Below are 19,597 nucleotides of genomic sequence, written 5' to 3'. Positions count from 1 at the left end.
GATTTAAGGGTGGCTTTTTGGTTTAAAAGTGGTTAAACAAAACAACAACAAAAATTGCCCTCATAATTTTAAGCTTAAGCAAGTACAACACTTCATCAACTGAGCATCAGAGCAAGTTCTGCCTCACTAATCTTGTGCAGGTCTCTCATAAAAAAATATTTGGCTATGTAGGCTCAATAACTCACAGTGTTGGGTCAAGTCACCATCTCACATGCCTATTTTTACCTCTTACACTCTGCATTAATCAATTAATCTTCTCAATCTCTCACTGCCATTACCCTTCAGCCATTAATCCACTCATGTCACTCTTCATTTACACAACTTCCTTGAGTTCCTTTCTTTCTTCAAAATTTCTAGCTACCTACTTGTGCTACAGATCACTCACTACTAAAGACCACACAACCCTCAATTCCCTCTCATACTCAAGCTTCAAGTTCACAAAAACAGCAAACAACAAAGACAAAAACTAACAACATGGCAACTACTAAGTTCAACCAAAAAGCAAAAGATCACAAATATTCACAAAACATCTAAACAACAAAAGAAAGAAAAAAAATTAAAACAACTATTCACCAAATCATGAATTTACTCCCCCCAAACTTAAGAGGAACACTGTCCTCACTGTGGCTTGACCAGATTACCAGAAAATATGGACAAAATTTAAGAACATGGTAACCTGGGGCCAGAAGAGCTTCTGGCCTATTCTTCCTCATAATCTGAGCCCCCAGACTCAGATTTATCAATGTCTTCAGACTCAGACTCTGAACACTCCAATTCATCCTCAACCTCCTGCTCACTGTCTTCCTCCATTACAGCTTTTGAGCTCGGCCTTCCTCTCTTCCTTGAACTGGATGGTGTATACTCCTTCTTGGTAGGATGAGGAGGAGGAGGACCTGCTGCTTCTGCTAGAAATTTCTCAACCTGTGGGTCAGTAAAAACTGAAATAGGTGGCAAAGTTAAGTTTTGAGGAAATGGAGGTAAACCAGGAAATTTGACAAAAGGTTTTTTTCAAAAAATCATTCAACATCTTATCCCTCTCTGCAACGTAATCATTTAATCTTACCTGATCATACATGAAAGAGTAAAATTGATCATATGTCTTATGAAACAATAAATCATGCTTATGATTATGGTCTTGCATTTGTGAAAGTATCAGGTAAATGTGTGTCAATTCATTGTGCAACCAACTAGGAGGAAAATGGTCTAATGCAGGAGCATCCATCTGCTCAACATGTTTCCTAATATTTTTAATTTTCTGTTTTCTACTACTCTCACCACATGGAACAAATTTTTCTTTTTTTTTCTTGACTAAAAGACTGAGTCTTCTGCTCATCAACTACTCTTTTTAATTTTTCACTTTCAGGCAGAGGTGCAACAATGCCCTTTTTGAGTTTATTGATAATGGATATAGTGATGGCCTTCTTTACATGATAAAACTCATCAGCAGAATTTGCTGACACACCTTTAGACTTACACAACTGTGATATAAAGCTAGGGAACCTAAGCTTGCCTTTATTCCAACTAGCAAAGGCCCTTATCCCCTTAGATACCAATTTGGCAGCATCCACAGGTTTTCCAACCAACAAACACCATAATAAAACAGCTTTCTCTCTAATTACTAGGTGCACATGTGTGGTGGGCAGCAACCTAGCTCTACGAAAATGGTACCAGACTTGTGCTTTTTCATTCAAATTTTTTTCTGCAAGGTGTAATTCTTATCATGTATTTCCCATTGAGCACCAGGAACATCTATGACACTTAACACTTCCAGCATGAATTCATGATCATTTTTCTTTTGAAACTTTTCGAACTCATCCTTAGAGTTCTTGGGCAGGAAAAAGAATTCCCTAATGGCTTTGGGACTAAATGAGACACTGACACCCCTACACACTACCTTAGTTTGATTTCTGTCTAAAATCTCCGAGTAAAATTCTCTCACCCCACTGATATTGGCATCCTTTTTAGGGTGGAGGTAGAATTTTTCCCAATGTTGGGCTCTCACTACCTCATAGACATACTCAGGATATGAGGTGTGTTCCTCAAATCCTTTGTCAGGTGTGGGGTCTCTTGTTGTCATGATTTTATCATACCTCTCTACAGATTTTTTAGAGGTAAAAAAAGACAAGGAAAATCTCTCAGGATTAGGGGTTTTAGGAGTGAGTTTTGGACCGTGTGGTCCTCCACTACGCAAAATACCTTTCCTAACCATGATGATGAATGACACTAAAAACACACAATAAAAAAAATAAAGACAGAGAATAAAAACAGCAGATTGAATAGACTAAAAACTAAAAACAACAAATAGAAAGGGAAAATAGCACCAGGTTGACACTTTTGATTTCTCCCCCAAACTTAAGCCTGATCTTCTGCTAGAATTTTTATAAACAAAAGCCTGATCTTCGGTATCACAAGCTGTTTTTGTTTTTTTTATAAACAAAAGTAAATTTGTAAAATATCAAAAATAAAAAATAACAGCAATAACAAAAATTTATTTACAAAATACAATGTAACCATGCTTAATTTTTAAGTCTCAAGCTAGAATTTTCACTGCTTTCTTTGTCTAATGGGTGGGAGGGTCCATAAGGGAGATGGAAATCTGAGCTTTCTCAATTGCCTCCACCAAATAATGATTTAACCTTTGACCGTTGACAGTGAATGTGTTGCCATCTTGTTCATTTACAATATCTACTGCTCCATGCAATTAGACTTTTGTAACTTTAAATGGGCCAGACCAAGTAGATTTAAGTTTACCAGGAAAAAGTTTTAATCTAGAATTGAGAAGTAACACCTGCTGGCCCACTTCAAACTTCCTTTCTAAAATCTGCCTATCATGCCACCTTTTCATTTTCTCCTTATACAGCTTGGCATTCTCATAGGCATGTAGTCTAAATTCATCCATATTCAACTGTTTAGTAGCCCAATAGGCTTTATACTCTAATTCTAAAGGCATATGACAATTCTTGCCAAAAACTAACTTGTATGGGGAGCATCCTAGGGGTGTCCTATATGCTGTCCTATAGGCCCATAGAGAGTCATCTAACTTGAGGGACCAATCCTTCCTTGAAGAATTCACCACTTTCTCTAAGATTCTCTTGACTTCTCTATTGGTGACCTCTACCTGCCCACTGGTTTGTGGATGGTAGGCAGTAGCTACCTTATGCTTGACTCCATACTTAGCTAAGAGGGCTTCAAATTGCCTATTCACAATTTTTTCCCCCATCACTAATTATGGCTCTAGGAGTCCCAAATCTTGTAAAAATATCCTTTTTCAAGAATTTAATCACCACCTTTGAATCATTTGAGGGTAAGGAAGCAGGCTCCACCCATTTAGACACATAATCTACTGCAACCAAATTGTATTGGTTGCCAAAAGAGGGTGGAAAGGGGCCCATAAAATCTATACCCCACACATCAAATCAAAGAGTTCTATTTCCAAAATTGGTTTCAAAGGCATCTCTTGCCTCTTGGAGACATTTTCAGTTCTTTGACACCTATCACACTTATGGACATATATATTGGCGTCTTTAAACAGAGTGGGCGAATAGAGGCCAGATTGCAGCACCTTGGCTGCTGTCCTCATTCCCCCAAAATGACCACCATATGGTGAGTCATGAAATTATTTCAAAATCTCCTCTTTTTCTTCCTCTAACACACATCTCCTTAGGATCTGATCTGCACATACCTTAAACATATATGGCTCATCCCATAGGTAAAACATACTGTCATGTACCAACTTTTTCCTTTGTTGGTAACTCAACTCCTTAGGGAGCACCCCACTAACTAAATAGTTAGCTAAGTCAGCAAACCATGGGGTGATGTTAGTGGACACCAAATATAGTTGCTCATCAGGGAAAGATTCCCTTATAACTAGCTCAAACTCCTTGTCACCTTGTTGTCCTTCAGTTAGCCTAGACAAGTGATCAGCCACTTGGTTTTCTGATTCTTTCATATCTTTAATCTCCATGTCAAATTCTTGTAGGAGAAGGACCCATCTAATTAGCCTAGGCTTTGAATCTTTCTTTTCTACCAAATACTTGAAGGCTGAATGGTTAGTGTAAACAATGACTTTAGTGCCCACCAAATATGACCTGAATTTGTCAAAGGCAAACACTACAGCCAAAAGCTCCTTTTCAGTCACTGTGTACTTCAGTTGGGCTCCATTTAAGGCCCTGCTAGCATAGTAAATAGAGTGAAAAACTCTATTTTTTCTTTGTCCTAGCACAGCCCCCATTTCCCAATCACTTGCATCACACATCAACTCAAAGGGCAATGACCAGTCAGGGGCTATTATTATTGGAGCAGAAATCAGCTTCTGTTTGATCTCCTCAAAGGCTTTAAGACAAACCTCATCAAACTAAAATGGGGTGTTAGCTTCAAACAAATGAATAAGAGGTTTAGAAATTTTTGAAAAATCTTTTATGAATCTCCTATAAAACCCTGCATGCCTAAGGAAGGATCTAATTCCCTTTATGTTAACAGGGGGTGGCAGCCTCTCAATCCGATCTACCTTGGCCTTATCAACCTCTAAACCAGCCTTAGAGATCTTATGTCCTAGCCCTATTCCTTCCCTCACCATAAAATGACATTTGTCCCAATTCAAGACCAGATTTGTCTCCTCACATCTCTCTAGCACTTTTCCCAAATTTTCTAAGCACTCTTTATAAGAGTCTCCAAAAACACTGAAGTCATCCATGAAGACTTCCACAAACTGTTCTATTATATCAGTGAAAATGGCCATCATGCACCTTTGAAAGGTGGCTGGTGCATTGCACAACCCAAAGGGCATTCTCCTAAAGGAAAAAATGTCATAGGGACAAGTAAAAGTGGTCTTTGGCTGGTCTTCAGGGGCTAAGGCTATTTGATTATAGCCTGAATAGCCATATAGAAAACAGTAAAACTCCCTACCAGCTAATCTATCCAACATCTGGTCTATAAAAGGCAAGGGAAAATGGTCCTTCCTAGTGGCTTTGTTGAGTTTTCTGTAATCCATACAGATCCTCCAACCTGTGACAGTCCTAGTGGGTATTAATTCTTTCTTCTCATTTTCCACAATAGTGATCCCACCCTTTTTAGGGACACACTACACTGGGCTGACCCAGTCGCTGTTAGAAACAGGGTATATTACCCCAGCATCCAACCACTTAATAATTTCTTTCTTGACTACTCCTTCATAATTGAGTGAAGTCTCCTTTGCTGCTCCCTAGAGCTACTGTTTGGGTCTGTCAAAAGAATTTTGTGCATGCAGTAAGAAGGGCTAATACCTTTAATATCTGCCAAAGACCAACCTATAGCCCTCTTAAATTTTTTTAGAACAGCCAGCAGCTGTTCTTCCTCAAAAGCAATGAGCAAATTAGACACAATGACAGGTAAAGTGTCTTTTTCTCCTAAATAAACGTACCTAAGATGATTAGGCAGAGGCTTAAGCTCTAAGATATGAGACTCTTCAATTGAGGGTTTGGGAATTTTTAACCCTCTCTTGGTCAACTCTAATGAGTCAAATTTTTTATTTTTCCAAACAAGTTCAGATCTGGAATTTAACCATTTCACCCCTTTTTTTGAATTAGTTTGACTTAACTCTAGACCCTCACAATCAGAAACTCCCATTGAGTCCAATGCAGTTTCATGCAAAAATTTGCCTTTGACCACGCAATCAATGATATCCAGCCTAGAACACTCCTCTACATCCCTCGGGTATTTCATGGCTTTCAAAATATTAAACTTCACTTGCTCACCATTCACATTCATTGCCAATTCACCCTCTTTAACATCTATCACAGCCCCACCTGTGGCTAAGAAAGCCCTTCCTAAAATTATAGGTACCTCTCGGTCTTCTTCATAGTCCAAAATAATAAAATCAGCAGGTAGAATAAATTTATCTACCTTTACCAAGACATTCTCTACCTTCCCTTCAGGATAAACCAGGGACCTATCAGCTAACTGTAAAGTTACAATGGTGGGATTAGGCTCTCCCACTTTCAACTTCTTAAACACACTCATAAGCATTAAATTTATACTAGCAACTAAATCACACAATGCTCTGCCTATGTAATGGTCTCCTATGGTGCAAGGGATTGTAAGACTTCATGGATCTCTTAATTTGGGAGGTATCTTGCTAAGCAAATATTGACTGCTCTCTTGTGTAAGAGCAACAGTCTCAAACTTTTCTAGCCTCCTTTTTCTTGAAAGAATTTCTTTCATGAATTTCACATACGTGGGCATTTGTTCTAATGCATCCACGAATGGAATGTTGACATGCAACTATTTTAGGAGATCTAGAAATTTCCTAAACTGATTGTCTTGCTTCTGTTTTTGCAACCTTTGGGGAAAAGGTGGTGGGGGTCTGTTTGAGACAGCTGGTTTCTCAAAACTTGACTTCGATGTTTGACCCTTTGGAATGGACTTTTCCATGGGAATAGTCCCCAAAGAGGGATTTGTTTGGGTCTGAATTTATGGTTCAACCAGAACAGGCAAGGAACTACTAGTCACACCCTCTTGGTGGATGTCATCGTCTATGGGTGATTGAACAGGTTCAGAATTTTTCTCCAGATTTGAACCTTTTTCTTGTTGAAATTTTTCCTCTTCTCTTTTTTTTTAATATGGAAGGTCTAACCACAGCTTTTGGCTGATTCACATATCTTCCATTCCTGAGCTCTATCATGTGACATTGTTCATTATTTCTCCTAGCTCTTCAGTGTTACTAGGAAAAGTACCAGGGGGTCTGCTATTCAAAGCATTGGCTAAATGGCCTAGTTGGGACTCTAAATTCCTCAAGGAAGTAGGAATACTTTGCACTACAGCTTCCAAGTTGTTTTGCTTGGTTTCATTCTTAACGAAATACTCTCTCAACAAATTTTCTAAGGAAGAAGTGGAAGAGGTAGACATCTCACTAGATTGGTTTTGAGAATATGGGACTGAAGATTGAGCAACAGGTTGCTGCCTTGGGGATTGTTGGTAGTAATAGGTGGGAAAAAGTGGTTTGGTTTGGGCATTGGAGGGTCCAACTTGCTTCCCTTGCCCTTGGAAATATTGGGGTTGTTGATTCTGCCTCCAACCTTGATTAAAATTATTAGAAAAATTATTTTGGTTCCTATTTGGGTTTCCCACATAATAGACAGACTCTAGGTTGGATGGGCAGCTGCCAAACAAATGGGGCCCACCACAGAAAACACAAGTTTCACATATGTTCACAACATTGACTTGAGGTTGGGGTATTGGAACTTGAGGTTGGGGTATTGGAACTTGAGGTTAAGACAATCTTGCCTCAATGGCTTGTCCTTGGTTTCTCACTAAAGTGGATAGTGCATCAAACTTGGCTGGAAGGGCTGTTACAGAATCTACCTCATGCAAACCAGCCACTCTCCTTGACTGATTTCTTTCTTCAAGCCATTAAGCATAATTTTGAGTCATTTGTTCCAACAACTTATGCGCTTGATTAAAGGACATGGACATAAACATGCCATTAGTAGCAGAATTTGCTAAGGCTCTGTTTTGAGTGTTAAGGCTGTTGTAAAGGGTTTGTAGCACTGCCGAAGATGGCAAGCTATGGTTGGGACATTGCTTAAGAAGGATCTTAAACCTCTCCCACACATCCACTAGGGTCTCACCATCCTTTTGCATGAAGTTGGTGATGTCACATCTGGTTTGCACTATCTTGTTGGATGGGAAAATTTTCATAATGAATTTTTCAGCTAATGTATGCCAATTGGTTATGGAGTTGGATGGAAGGGAGTTCAACCACTCTTTGGCTTTATCAGCCAGTGAGTGGGGGAAAAACTTCAATCTCAGCACATCGTCTGAGATATTGGGATTCCTAAAAGTGTTGGCCACTTCTATGAAATTCCTAAGGTGCTTATGTGGGTCTTCCATCAGTAGACCATGGAACTGCCCCATATTTTGGAGCATTGTAAACATCACAGGTTTTAACTTAAAGAGTCCAACTCATCCAACACAGGTATGATAAAGTCCATCATGGACCTATCATTGTCATCTATTGGTTAGTTCTCTACCCTCTCTGGTCCTCCTTCATTCCCATTTCCATTTCCTACGTTCTCCATTTTTCCAAAATCTGGATTTGGGATCTGCCTATTAGCTCTCTAGGCTCTTCTTCTAAGCCTAAAAGTCCCTTCAGGTTCAGGATCAAAAGCTTCTAAGAAAGGGTGTGGAATTGCACTCATGCACCCTTTGAACTAAAAAAAAAATTAAACTTGCCTAGCTTAGAAACCAAAATTCCTATTCAGCTCTTTCTAAAAAAATTAAAAGAAACAAACAGAACAGAAAATTAAAAAAATGGAAATAGTAACAGTATCCGCAAACAGACAGAATTATAGAACAGTGAAAAAATACAACTAAAGGAATAAAGCTCATAATAAAAATAACAGATTGACACTAAAAAATTAAGAAATAAAGTAACAGCTATGAAACAATAGAAAATTAAATGACAAAACAACTATATAAAACATTGCAGAAAATCAGAATATTAACAGAACAAAAATCAAACTACCACTACTTAAAGAATTACAGTAATATCAACTAACACAATACAGAAACAGAATTACAATAAGATAAAATAAAAACAGAAGAAAAATTGAATTAACTCAAAAATAGCAATCACACATAGAATTATAACAATGTACGCCTTCGATCTCCGACAACGGCGCCAAAAACTTGTTGCCTTGCTAACAATTATGCAAGTAAGCTCGTAAGTATACGCAACAACAAGTAATATAGGGCGTATTTGAGACCCTAATATCGTTCCCACAAGGATCTTTGGCGTTTTTTAACTTGACTGAAAATTGTAATTGCTAAAACTGAATCTAATCTAAAAAGAGAATAAAAATAAAAAATAAACAATCACAAAACTAATTTAGAGTGTTACTAACCACGTGACTCTATTTCTTTGGATTTTTCAGAATTGATTTCTTGGGCTAAATACTGAAATAAAATAATAGGAGAGCAATTTAAGGTATGTTGTAAAAAGATTTTTTTAGATGACAGAAACAGATTGTAAAAATAGAACGATGATTAAGATTTGAAAAATCAGAGGAACAAGAAAAATGAGTTGGTGAAAAGTAGTTGGAAAAATAGATTGGGCTTTGGTTTACCTTTCCCAACAACAATAAAATGACTGTCAATTAAAGATTATTAAAATTCAATTCCCAGTTAACAGATCACTTCTTGTTGATTTTAATCTCTTAAAATCATTTTATCCTCAACACTCATTTACACATCTCTGTGCTAAATGAAACAAGGACTCATACATTACAAGTCCAAAATTACATGGTGGTTGTCCTAATTTCTGAGTGACAACCCTTGAATGCTCTCACACTCAAGTCCATGTGCCTAACACATTTCCAGAATTAGTCACCCCTCAATGACTACTTCCTAACATAATATCTACCATCAAGCCTCAATGACAGAATATTTAATTACAAGCACAGTATTAAACAACTGAGAATCACAGATTAACAAAAGTAATTAACAAACATCTATTACTGTGGTTCAGGTAACCTACACCCAACCTTGAAAGTTTTGGCTCATACCCACAAGGGTTGAGCTACAACAGCACACGAAATTAAAAACGTCCAGAAACTTAGAGTGCAGAAAATAAAAGTACAGCATGAGTCCTAATAACCGGAATAACCTCATTGCTGTACTGACGGGTTTAAATCCAAATAAAAACTCATTATAGTACCAGACTTAATAAAACTAAAACTAAGAAGGAATATCCAGAAAAAGAATACAAAAGATGAAGGAAGAAGGACTGACCCACATCCACTATTACTCCTCTTTTATAGCTCTCCTCCTTTGCATGCACGGGCTTTTGCCTCACACCTCATTAAGCATCCACGCGCTCCTTCCAACCGCGCGGTTTCTTTGCAAGGGTTACAATCGCACTCCAAAAATTCTTTTAGCCCACACTCTTAACAAACTCCAGCTCACCGAATTAGTTAAGGGGTTTGGCATTTTCTGTATAAATAAAAAGTGGCTAGGGTTGGATTGCTCATTTAAGGAACCGTGGGTGAGGGTTAAAACTTGATGGCTAAACCAAAATCAAAAAACGGTCTTGCTTTGTGGGTCGATTTGTAGAAGGAACTCAGGATGGACGGTTTGAGATGAGGGTTTGACGGAGATGGGTTTGCTCACGAGGGTTGTGCTAGGGTTTGCAAGACTCAATCTTAGTTCACGCTTCTGAGTCTTTCTTTTTCCTTTCCTTCTTTTCTTTCTTCAATTTGGCTTCTCTGATTTTCCTTGTCTCATAACATTCGGCCCATTTCTTTTCTTCTTTCCTTTGCTTTATTCTTTTCTTTCTGGCTTCTCTGATTTGGAAGGTAGAATAAAGGCCTGGAAATTAAAAATTGAAGCCCATTAGTACTTAAGCCCATTATATTTCAGCTCTGATAATTTGGGGTGTCTTTTACACAAAAAGTATATATTCCTTTACATTTTCACAATAAAAACCATATGTTTCAAGTCTCATTTCATAGACTTATCACGGGTACTTGGTAACCTTTCACTTCACTCCAAAATTTACTTAGGTATTTAGTGACCTCTCTAATACAACGAGTTTCATTACCTTTCTTACAATCTCTTAAGTAGGAAATGAGTTTAAGAATATGTTATAAATTTTATATGTGGGCAATATTAATTAATGGTTTTGTATTTTTCAAAATAATCGAGTTAATGGATATTCCAATTTAATCTATTGTGATAAGTCCATTGTTGATCATGTTGAGTTGGGCTTTTGGCATCTTTTGGTATTGGGCCTAGTTGGGCAGCACAGTGTAGGCATTAGTGTTTGATTAGGCTTCTGTGATGGGTGGACCCATCAGACACACTGTTGATTATGGTTTTGCTAGGTCCACTCTTTAGCTTATTTATATCGGGGTTAAGCCTCATAAGCTGTTATGCTCCCATCGCAGAAGGCTGCCATTTTGGAATAGGTCATAGAGAGAAAGACTCTGGCAGTGAGATCAAGGTTCTTCGCTCAGTAGATAAGATGATCCAATCAGATACACAAATTTTTCAAAATAAAATTTGATATATGGTGTTTTATCTATCATACATGCATCGATCTTTATGTTGAATTATTGTATGAAATTTTTTTACATTCGGTATCAGAGGAAGGCATGTATGATTTAAGACCTATACAATTGCAATTTTTTTTAAAAAATAATCTGGGTTGTTGAATACAATTACGATTTATTTTTTTTTAAATCTGGATTGTTGAATTTTGCTTCAATCATACAATCATCCAGAATTGTTATACTATTAATGTTGAATAGGGTAATCGACGTTGTGGACTAGTCTTACAATATAAATTGGTTAACTAGTTTTCAGGAAATATTTATATCAGTGAATGATCCCGAGAATTAAAATCCAATACAATATAGGATATTTGATTGTTGCTTCAATCATACCAACAATATGGATTTATTTTTTATATATACATGTTTTCATGTTATCTCGATTTTCGTGAATTACACTGTGCACTGTTTGTTACAATTCACATCTTGATTGGGTTAGTTTTGTCAATCAGCATATATTGACTTGAGTTGCCTTAACTCATATAGTCGTGATTTACAAATTATTTGATTATATATATTGTGTTATCAAAATCGCAAACCTCATTATTTATATTTGTTTACAAAAACAAATAAGGATTCAAAAACCTTACTGTTGTGATCGCAAATTGCAAATTGTCATGATTTTGATTTACGTGAATAGATATATTGGTTGCAAAGGGATATACTCAGAGACAGGGCATTATATATATATATTGGTTGCAAAAGTAATTTACAAATTTTTTTCGCTGCATTATATATTTTTTTGGCATAATTGTTGGATGTACAAATGCAATATGATTTTTTGGAAATACATGTTGTCAAGAGTTTCATGTTGTCGGAAACACATGTTGTTAAGTGTTTCATGTTGTTGGGCATTGTTGTTGACTCATTGTTTAAAATTATTATATGTTAATTATCTGCCCAAAGGGGTTATTATATATAATAATTTGAAAATTACATGAAGAAATTATTGATGGGAATACGTGATTTAAAATGATTTATCTGTCCAAAGGTGATAAATAATTTTTAAATTGCATGTGGTATTATGGAGAAATATGTACAATTTAAAAGTTTATCTGCCCAAAGGGGATTAATTTTTATAATTGTATGTAATTTTCCCTGATGTTGAAATCTTCATGTGATGGAAATATTTGTATATTATATACCCTGCCCAAATGGGGGTTTATGATATATAAAATATTTTGTTATTGCCCAAAGTTAATCTTGTTGCATTGTGTATGTCCAGCAATTAGCTTTGTCATTAACAACAACCATGCTTCCATTGAGTTATTGACTGGAACAAATTATATGAAGTGGAAACAAGATGTAGAATTTGGCATGGGGATTGTTGACTTGGACTTGGCCTTACAAGAGGATGAACCTCCCAAGCCAAATGAGAGAAGCACTGAAAATGAAAAGGCTTATTATGCTAAACGGGAGAAATCAAACCGACTGTGCCTCATTGCTATGAAGAGGTCTATTTCTGAGCATCTCCTTAGTGGGCTGCCTGAAAATTTGAATGTGAAATTTTTTCTAAAAGAGGTTGGTGAAAAATATAAGGTTTATGATAAGGCTGAAGCTGGAAACCTAGTGAATGAGCTGACTGATTTGAGATATGATGCTTCTATTGGAGTTGGAGAGTTCATTTTAAGGATGATCCATGTCCAGAATAAATTGAAGACTCGTAATATTGTTTTTAATGATGATTTTGTTGTGCATCACATTCTGAACCGTTTACTTGTTGAATTCAGTCAGATAAAGATTGCTTAAACGGCTCAGAATGAGAATTGGGGCCGTAATGAGTTGATTCTAAAATATGTTTGAGGAAGAAAAGTTAAAGAAAGAAAAGAATGAGTATGTTCATTTTACCTTTAATGCTAAGAAAGACTCCCGGAAGGCAAAGGGGAAATTTAAGAAGAATTATTCTCCTACTCCTAAGAAGTTTCAAATTTTCAAGAGGAGGGATAATGATGAAAAATATGGAGGGATAGTCTTGAAATGTTTCCACTGCAAGGATAATGGTCACAAGAGAGTAAATTGTCACAAGTTTAAGGCTTGGTTAGGAAAGAAAGAAAATAGCAAAGGTGAGTTGATGGTTTGTTTTGAATCAAATTTGATAGATGTCCCTTTAAATTATTGGTGGTTGCATTCTGGTGCTACTGTTCATGTAACAACTACTTTGCAGGGTCTTACAAACCTAAGGAGACCAAGTCCGAGGGAGGCAAGGCTTAAAGTTGGGAATGATGCTGGTGTGGACGTGTTACATGTGGGCAATGTTATTTTGCTTTTAGATTCTAGTTACAAACTCCTTTTGAATAATGTATTTTATGTTCCTGACTTTAGGAGTAATTTAATTTCTCTTTCTTCCCTTGATAATGATGGATATTGTTTTAATTTTGGAAATAAAAAGATGGATTTGATTTATGATTCAAATGTTGTTGGGAATTGTGTTATGGTTGATGGTTTGTAGAAATTATCCTTGTCTTTTAATGAACCTTATTACACTTTGAATATGGAAAGTGGTGTGGCAAAAAGATGTTTAATAAAAGAAAAATCACATTGTTTTGGCATAAACGTTTGGGGCATATCTCTAAAGAAAGGGTTGACAGACTTATCAATTCTAATATCCTTCCCCCTCTTGAGTTAGACAATGAAGAGATTTGTGTTGATTGTGTGAGAGGAAAATTGACCAAGAGTAAAAAGAAAGGAGCTACTCGTAGTCAAGAATTGTTGGAGATAATTCATTTAGATATTAGTGGGCCATACGATACTACTTTATGTGGTAATAAGTATTTTATCAATTTTATTGATGATTTCTCTCGCTATGATTATGTGTTTTTAATAAAGGAGAAAGCTGATGCTCTTAGCATGTTCAAGGTGTTTCGAAAAGAAGTTGAGAAACAGTTGGGAAAAGTCATTAAGATTGTTAGATCTGATCGTGGTGGTGAGTATTATGGTAGATATACTGAAATTGGACAGCATATGGGGCCTTTTGCTAAATACTTGCAAGATTATGGTATTATTGCTCAATATACAATGTCTGGTAGTCCTGAACAAAATGGTGTTGCTGAAAGACGCAATCGTACTCTGATAGATGAAGAAAAGCATGATGAGCAGGTCAAATCTACCTGGATATCTTTGGGGTGAGGCAATAACAACAACAACATATATATTGAATCGTGTTCCTAGTAAATCAGTGACAAGGACTCCTTTCGAATTGTGGACAAGTAGGAAACCAAGCTTATTTCATTTTCGAGTTTGGGGATGTCTTGCAGAAGTAAATATTTATGATCCCTCTCAGATGAAGGCTGAACCGAGGACCACAATATGTTATTTCATTGGATACCCTATTCACTCTAAAGGGTATAGGGTCTATTGTCTTTCTCGTGGCACTAGAGTTGTTGAGTCTCAAGTTGCAAAATTCTTAGAGTTAGACACTGATGATATAGGCTCTTCCAAGTCTCATGAAAGGGAAGAACCAATTACTATCATTTCGATTCCAGTGGCTTCTTTAAGTAATGACTTGACTTGGGAAACTCCTAGTATATAAGCTTAACCTGAAATAGATGCTAGGGATGTGATTACAGAACAAGAAGTTACTGCTGTGCATGAAGCTCCTCCAATAGTTGAACCAACTCCTGAAGTACCTCTGAGGAGGTCATAAAGGGAGAGAAGGACTACTATTTCTAATGATTTTCTTATTTATCTTGGTGAAGAAGATTATGAGGTAGAGGAGATAGTTGACCCTGTGACTTTTAAAGAAGCTCTTGACAGTGATCAGGCAGATGAATAGTTAAAAGCAATGAAAGATGAAATGAATTCTATGTCAGATAATCAGGTATGGGAGCTTGTTGATTTACCTGAAGGGCACATGCCTATTGGTTGTAAATGGGTGTTCAAAACCAAGAAAGATAATAAAGGAAAAATAGAAAGATTTAAGGCAAGATTGGTTGCAAAGGGATATACTCAGAGACAGGGCATTAACTTTACAGAGACTTTTTCTCTAGTATCTTCTAAAGACTCATTCAAGATAATTATGGCATTGGTGGCTCATTTTAATTTAGAGCTTCACCATATGGATGTAAAAACATCATTTCTTAATGAAATTCTAGATGAAGTGTACATGCAACAACCTGAAGGGTTTAAAGAAGCTTGAAAGGAGCATATGGTGTGTAAGCTTCAAAGATCCATCTATGGTCTCAAACAAGCATCACGCCAGTGGTACCTGAAATTTGACACATTTGTAAGATCATATGGTTTCATAGAAAACAAATTTGATCATTGCATCTACATGAAAGTAAGTGGGAGTAGATATATCTTCTTAGTACTTTATGTAGATGATATTTTGCTTGCCAGTAATGATGTTGATTTAATGAATGAGACGAAAGCCTTCTTGTCAAAGTATTTTGATATGAAGGATCTTGGAGAGGCTTCTTTTGTTCTGGGCATTGAAATTCATGTAGACAGATCCAAAAAGGTTCTGAGATTGTCACAAAGAAGCTATATTGATCATGTGCTTAAAAGTTTCAATATGCAGTCGTGGAAGGCTGGTGATGCTCCAATTGTAAAAGAAGATAAATTAAATAAGAAACAGTGTCCTGAAAATGACATTTTGAAAGAGGCAATGAAAAATATCCCTTACGACAGTGCAGTTGGGAGTCTTATGTACGCACAGGTATGCACTAGACCTGATATTTTGTTTCCTGTTAACAGCCTTGGGAGATATTTGTCAAATCCAGGTCATGATCACTGGGTTGCAGCCAAGAAAGTAATGAGATATCTGTTGGACAAGTGGCCTCAAACTCAAGAGGGGGGGTGAATTGTGTTTTAAAAATATTTCTATTAAAATGCCTTACTTTTCTTTTTCAAAGCCAATTTATTTAATTTAAATAATTTACAGCGTGTAGTGACTAAATAACAGAAAAATAGATCAGGTAAATATTTGATGAGATATGAATTTAAATATGCTCAAATGATTAATCAATGCTTATGCAAAAGATAAGGGATAGAGAGATTTGCAAACTTGATATATCCTGGTCCGGTCACTACCACTGTGACCTACGTCCAGACTGAAGTCGCTCGATCAAATCTTTCACTAACGGTCAAGCTTCACGGGTGCTTGACAAACCTTTACAAATTCCCAAGACTTCTGTCTCTTGGTAGACTAACAAGGGTTCACTCCCCTTTCCAAGACTTCTGTCTCTTGGAAGACCAACACAAGGGTTCACTCCCCTTTTGATTCAAGAAGTAAGATGAAGGTGATAAAGAGTGGATATGTACTCTCAAAGTACAGATATTACAAATTGAAGAACTAGTAGGTGTATAACCTAACAACAAAGATAAGCTCAAGTCTATGCAATGATCAAAATGAGTAATATGTGAGCAAAAGCAAGCTAGAATGAGTGATAAAGACTTTGTAAATGATCAATGACCGAATTGTGTGTATTTGAGATGTTAGGGGGGTTTATATAGGCACCCAATTCGAAAACTAGCCGTTTATAGCCGTTTAAAACAGTAGATATCCGGATATTTATCGAACACATATCCGGATATGTGATTATAGCCGTTTATAGCCGTTTAAACAGTAGATATCCGAATATTCATCGCGCACGTATCTGGATATGTGATATCCGGATATTCAGTATCAGATATCCGGAGATTGATATCCGGATATTCTTGGTCAGATATCCGTTTATTTCATGGCAGTGACCTTTTAACACATTTTCAAGAATTCCTTTCTTTCAATATGGTTTCTATGACTTGTAAAGCATATGATTGGTTATGGAAATTAACTAGAAAAGTATATTTTATGTAAGTACTCTTTCCAAACCAATTTTGAACGATTTAAACCACTTGATTTGACTTTTCTTAATGGATGTATAAGGCCATGAATATGTAACTGTTATAATGCCATGATTCTTTTTTTTTTGCTTAAGTCGTTTGAAAAACCTTTAGATGCATTTTTGACTTGTTAGTTCAACATTCATTTATGCATTTGATGATGTGTATGACTTGAGCTTATGCAATGCTATAATACTATACACCTTTACACATTTTCCTAAGTCCTAGATAAATATACCATTGAGATCTTGGACTTGACTTGATGCTTGGCTTGCATGTTTCTTGATTTGATTGCTTTTGGATGTTGCTTCACCTTCAAGCAATCTTCTTTGACTTGTTTGTTATCATCAAAACTATGCTGACGTGGAATCATCAATAGTATCATCGTGGCAGCTACATCATCACTTTGATTCTTCAATCTCCCCCCTTTTGATGATGACAAACTTTAAAGTGAGAAAGAGGGTTAGTGTTATATAAATTCAATTATTTTAAATTTGATACTCCCCCTGAGTTCATGATATGGGTATATCTCCCCCTTTTTACCTGTCATTTTGACTAATTGAACTTTTCTCAATTTAATTACCTTTTCTCCCCCTTTGGCAACATAAAAAAGAAGCAATTAATCCCTGTACTTGGTGATCTCAACAGACTTACCTCCTTCATCTTTGTCCAATGTGCAAGCAGTGCTCATTGAAGTGTCGATGGCTTTTGAATTCTCCATCCCAAATTTTTTGAGCAGTTCTTTACAATATTTTCCTTGATTGATGAAGATTCCATCCTTTTCTTGCTTGATTTGAAGACCAAGGAAGAAGTTGAGTTCACCCATCATTGACATTTCAAATTCACTTTTCATGATGTTGGCAAATTCTTCACAAAGTTTAATATTAGTAGCACCAAATATAATATCATCCACATATATTTGAACGAGCAAGATGTGTTTATTTTTCCTTTTGATGAAAAGAGTTGTATCAACCTTTCCTCTTTCAAAATTTTGTTCTAAAAGGAACTTGCTTAACCTTTCATACCAAGCTCTTGGAGCTTGCTTTAAACCATATAATGCCTTTTTAAGTTTAAAAACATGGTTAGGCAAGTCATGATTTTCAAAACCAGGTGGCTGATCAACATAAACTTCTTCTTGAATATATCCATTTAAAAATGCACTTTTAACATCCATTTGAAATAGTTTGAAATCCATCATACATGCAAATGCAAGTAATAATCGTTGTTGGACATTTAGCAAGTGTACTAGTCGTACAAGTAATAAAATGATGAGTAAAGATCGTTCCCACGAGGATTTGTGTCAAGCACTGACTAACCATATGTACTTGAGTTGAATCAAACAAAAGTTCATAGATTGCATAGATTTCTTGTCACCAGAAACTACACTGAATTGAATTAAAACTTGATAAATAAATAAAATGTAAATTATAATGTAAACAAGTAGTCAGATGTCATTTTCCCTCAAACATGAATTTATAGATGAACCAATTTCCATTATGAATTATCTACTATGTGATGTTGATCAACCTTTTTCTTATCATCTCAAGATGTAATCCCTTACTACCCTGATAGACACATTAATCAGAAACCCCAATCCCTTGGTGATTCCTTTCTTAATACATGCATTAATTACTAAGGTCTTAAGATCACATCAGAATCCTAGCATCAATCCCTTGACTACTAGAACACTGATGATGAAGTTGTCAAAAATAGAGAAACAATGTAAACATGTCTGTTCTACACTATTCCTCAACGTGAAGAATTAATCAAGACAACTTCATACAATCACATAATAGATAAACAAAACATCTAATTAACCATTCATAAATTCAAACTTGAGTTCCATTGAATCAGACTACAAAGGACTCTACTCAGACATAATACAAATAATAACAAGAGAAGAAGAAGAAAGATCAAACTCCATTGTCATGATAGTTGAGTCTTCAATCTTCAAGTACAATTACATGAAAGTATACTAACTATTACAATACTAAGTCCTAAGAATTTGGAAAGTCAGAGAAAATGAGGAGTCAGATCAGATCTATGAAAGATCTGACCTGGTCTCCCTTCTCCTAGTGTGATGGGGAAAGTCAGAATATCAGAGAATGGATATGAGAGAGTTGCATCTGATATCTGGAATATGTCAGAATGTGAAGGCCCCTTGTCCTTTTATAATTTACAAATTACAACTGAAAACTGACATGGGCGCTAAAACTCTCATTTCTGGACGTTTTAGCGCTCAACCTTGACGGATGCCCAACTGTTTTTAACTGTCTTGGGTGCTAAAACGCTCAGTTTTGGGCGTTTTAATGTTCAGGCGCTAAAACGCTCAGTTTTGGGCGTTTTAATGTTCAGCACCAGCATCTTTTGTGCAACAGGGCGCTAAAACGCTCAGTTGTGGGCGTTTTAGCGCCCAACACTTAGAATTTTCCCATTCTTCAGAATCTTCTTCCTTCTCTCTTTTGCTTCTTAAGCTTCATTTCCCTACAAAAACAATGTAAATTTTCAACATAAGCTTCAGAACTTGTATTTGAGAGATTTCCAGGACATTAACCTCTTTTCCATCCATTTAATCACACAAATTGATATTAATTCATGCTTAAAAACCTGATGAACTAAGGGTTCATCAATCGTATGGCTTCTAATCTAGCAACAGGAGCATATGTTTCATCAAAATCAATACCTTCTTGTTG

General features: G+C 36.2%; 2 protein-coding genes and 1 non-coding gene across 3 annotated transcripts; 2 read left to right on the top strand and 1 right to left on the bottom strand.

Annotated features, from left to right (window-relative positions):
• Positions 1-6,654: 6,654 nt before the first annotated feature.
• Positions 6,655-7,890, bottom strand: LOC133304842 (uncharacterized). Its single transcript, XM_061504905.1, has 3 exons — positions 7,458-7,890; positions 7,253-7,376; positions 6,655-7,135 (listed from the first exon to the last, which is right to left on the bottom strand). Exons 1-3 carry the CDS (start codon positions 7,888-7,890, stop codon positions 6,655-6,657), a joined length of 1,038 nt encoding a protein of 345 aa, XP_061360889.1.
• Positions 7,538-7,643, top strand: LOC133304845 (small nucleolar RNA R71). Its single transcript, XR_009750677.1, has one exon. It is a non-coding gene; the product is annotated as a small nucleolar RNA R71 (small nucleolar RNA).
• A 78-nt stretch (positions 7,891-7,968) lies between the features above and the next one.
• Positions 7,969-12,833, top strand: LOC133304841 (uncharacterized). Its single transcript, XM_061504904.1, has 2 exons — positions 7,969-7,993; positions 12,310-12,833. The coding sequence occupies exons 1-2, from the start codon at positions 7,969-7,971 to the stop codon at positions 12,831-12,833; spliced, it is 549 nt and encodes a 182-aa protein (XP_061360888.1).
• The last annotated feature ends 6,764 nt before the right edge of the window (positions 12,834-19,597 follow it).

Source organism: Gastrolobium bilobum, unplaced genomic scaffold (assembly GCF_033153095.1).
Source record: "Gastrolobium bilobum isolate Gb01-03AN ecotype WA unplaced genomic scaffold, APGP_CSIRO_Gbil_v1 utg2627, whole genome shotgun sequence".
Taxonomy (NCBI): Eukaryota; Viridiplantae; Streptophyta; class Magnoliopsida; order Fabales; family Fabaceae; genus Gastrolobium; species Gastrolobium bilobum.
This window is presented reverse-complemented; position numbering and strand designations above follow the sequence as displayed.

Excerpts from the sequence above, each read along its gene's own strand:
- LOC133304842 (XM_061504905.1), bottom strand. The coding sequence starts at position 7,890 with ATGGGGCAGTTCCATGGTCTACTGATGGAAGACCCACATAAGCACCTT. Across the intron at positions 7,377-7,457 it reads AGCAAATTCTGCTACTAATG|AAAGAAATCAGTCAAGGAGA; the intron begins GCATGTTTATGT and ends AATGGCTTGAAG. Across the intron at positions 7,136-7,252 it reads CAAGCCATTGAGGCAAGATT|CTGCCCATCCAACCTAGAGT; the intron begins GTCTTAACCTCA and ends TTTGTTTGGCAG.
- LOC133304841 (XM_061504904.1), top strand. The coding sequence starts at position 7,969 with ATGGACCTATCATTGTCATCTATTG. Across the intron at positions 7,994-12,309 it reads CCTATCATTGTCATCTATTG|CAATTAGCTTTGTCATTAAC; the intron begins GTTAGTTCTCTA and ends GTGTATGTCCAG.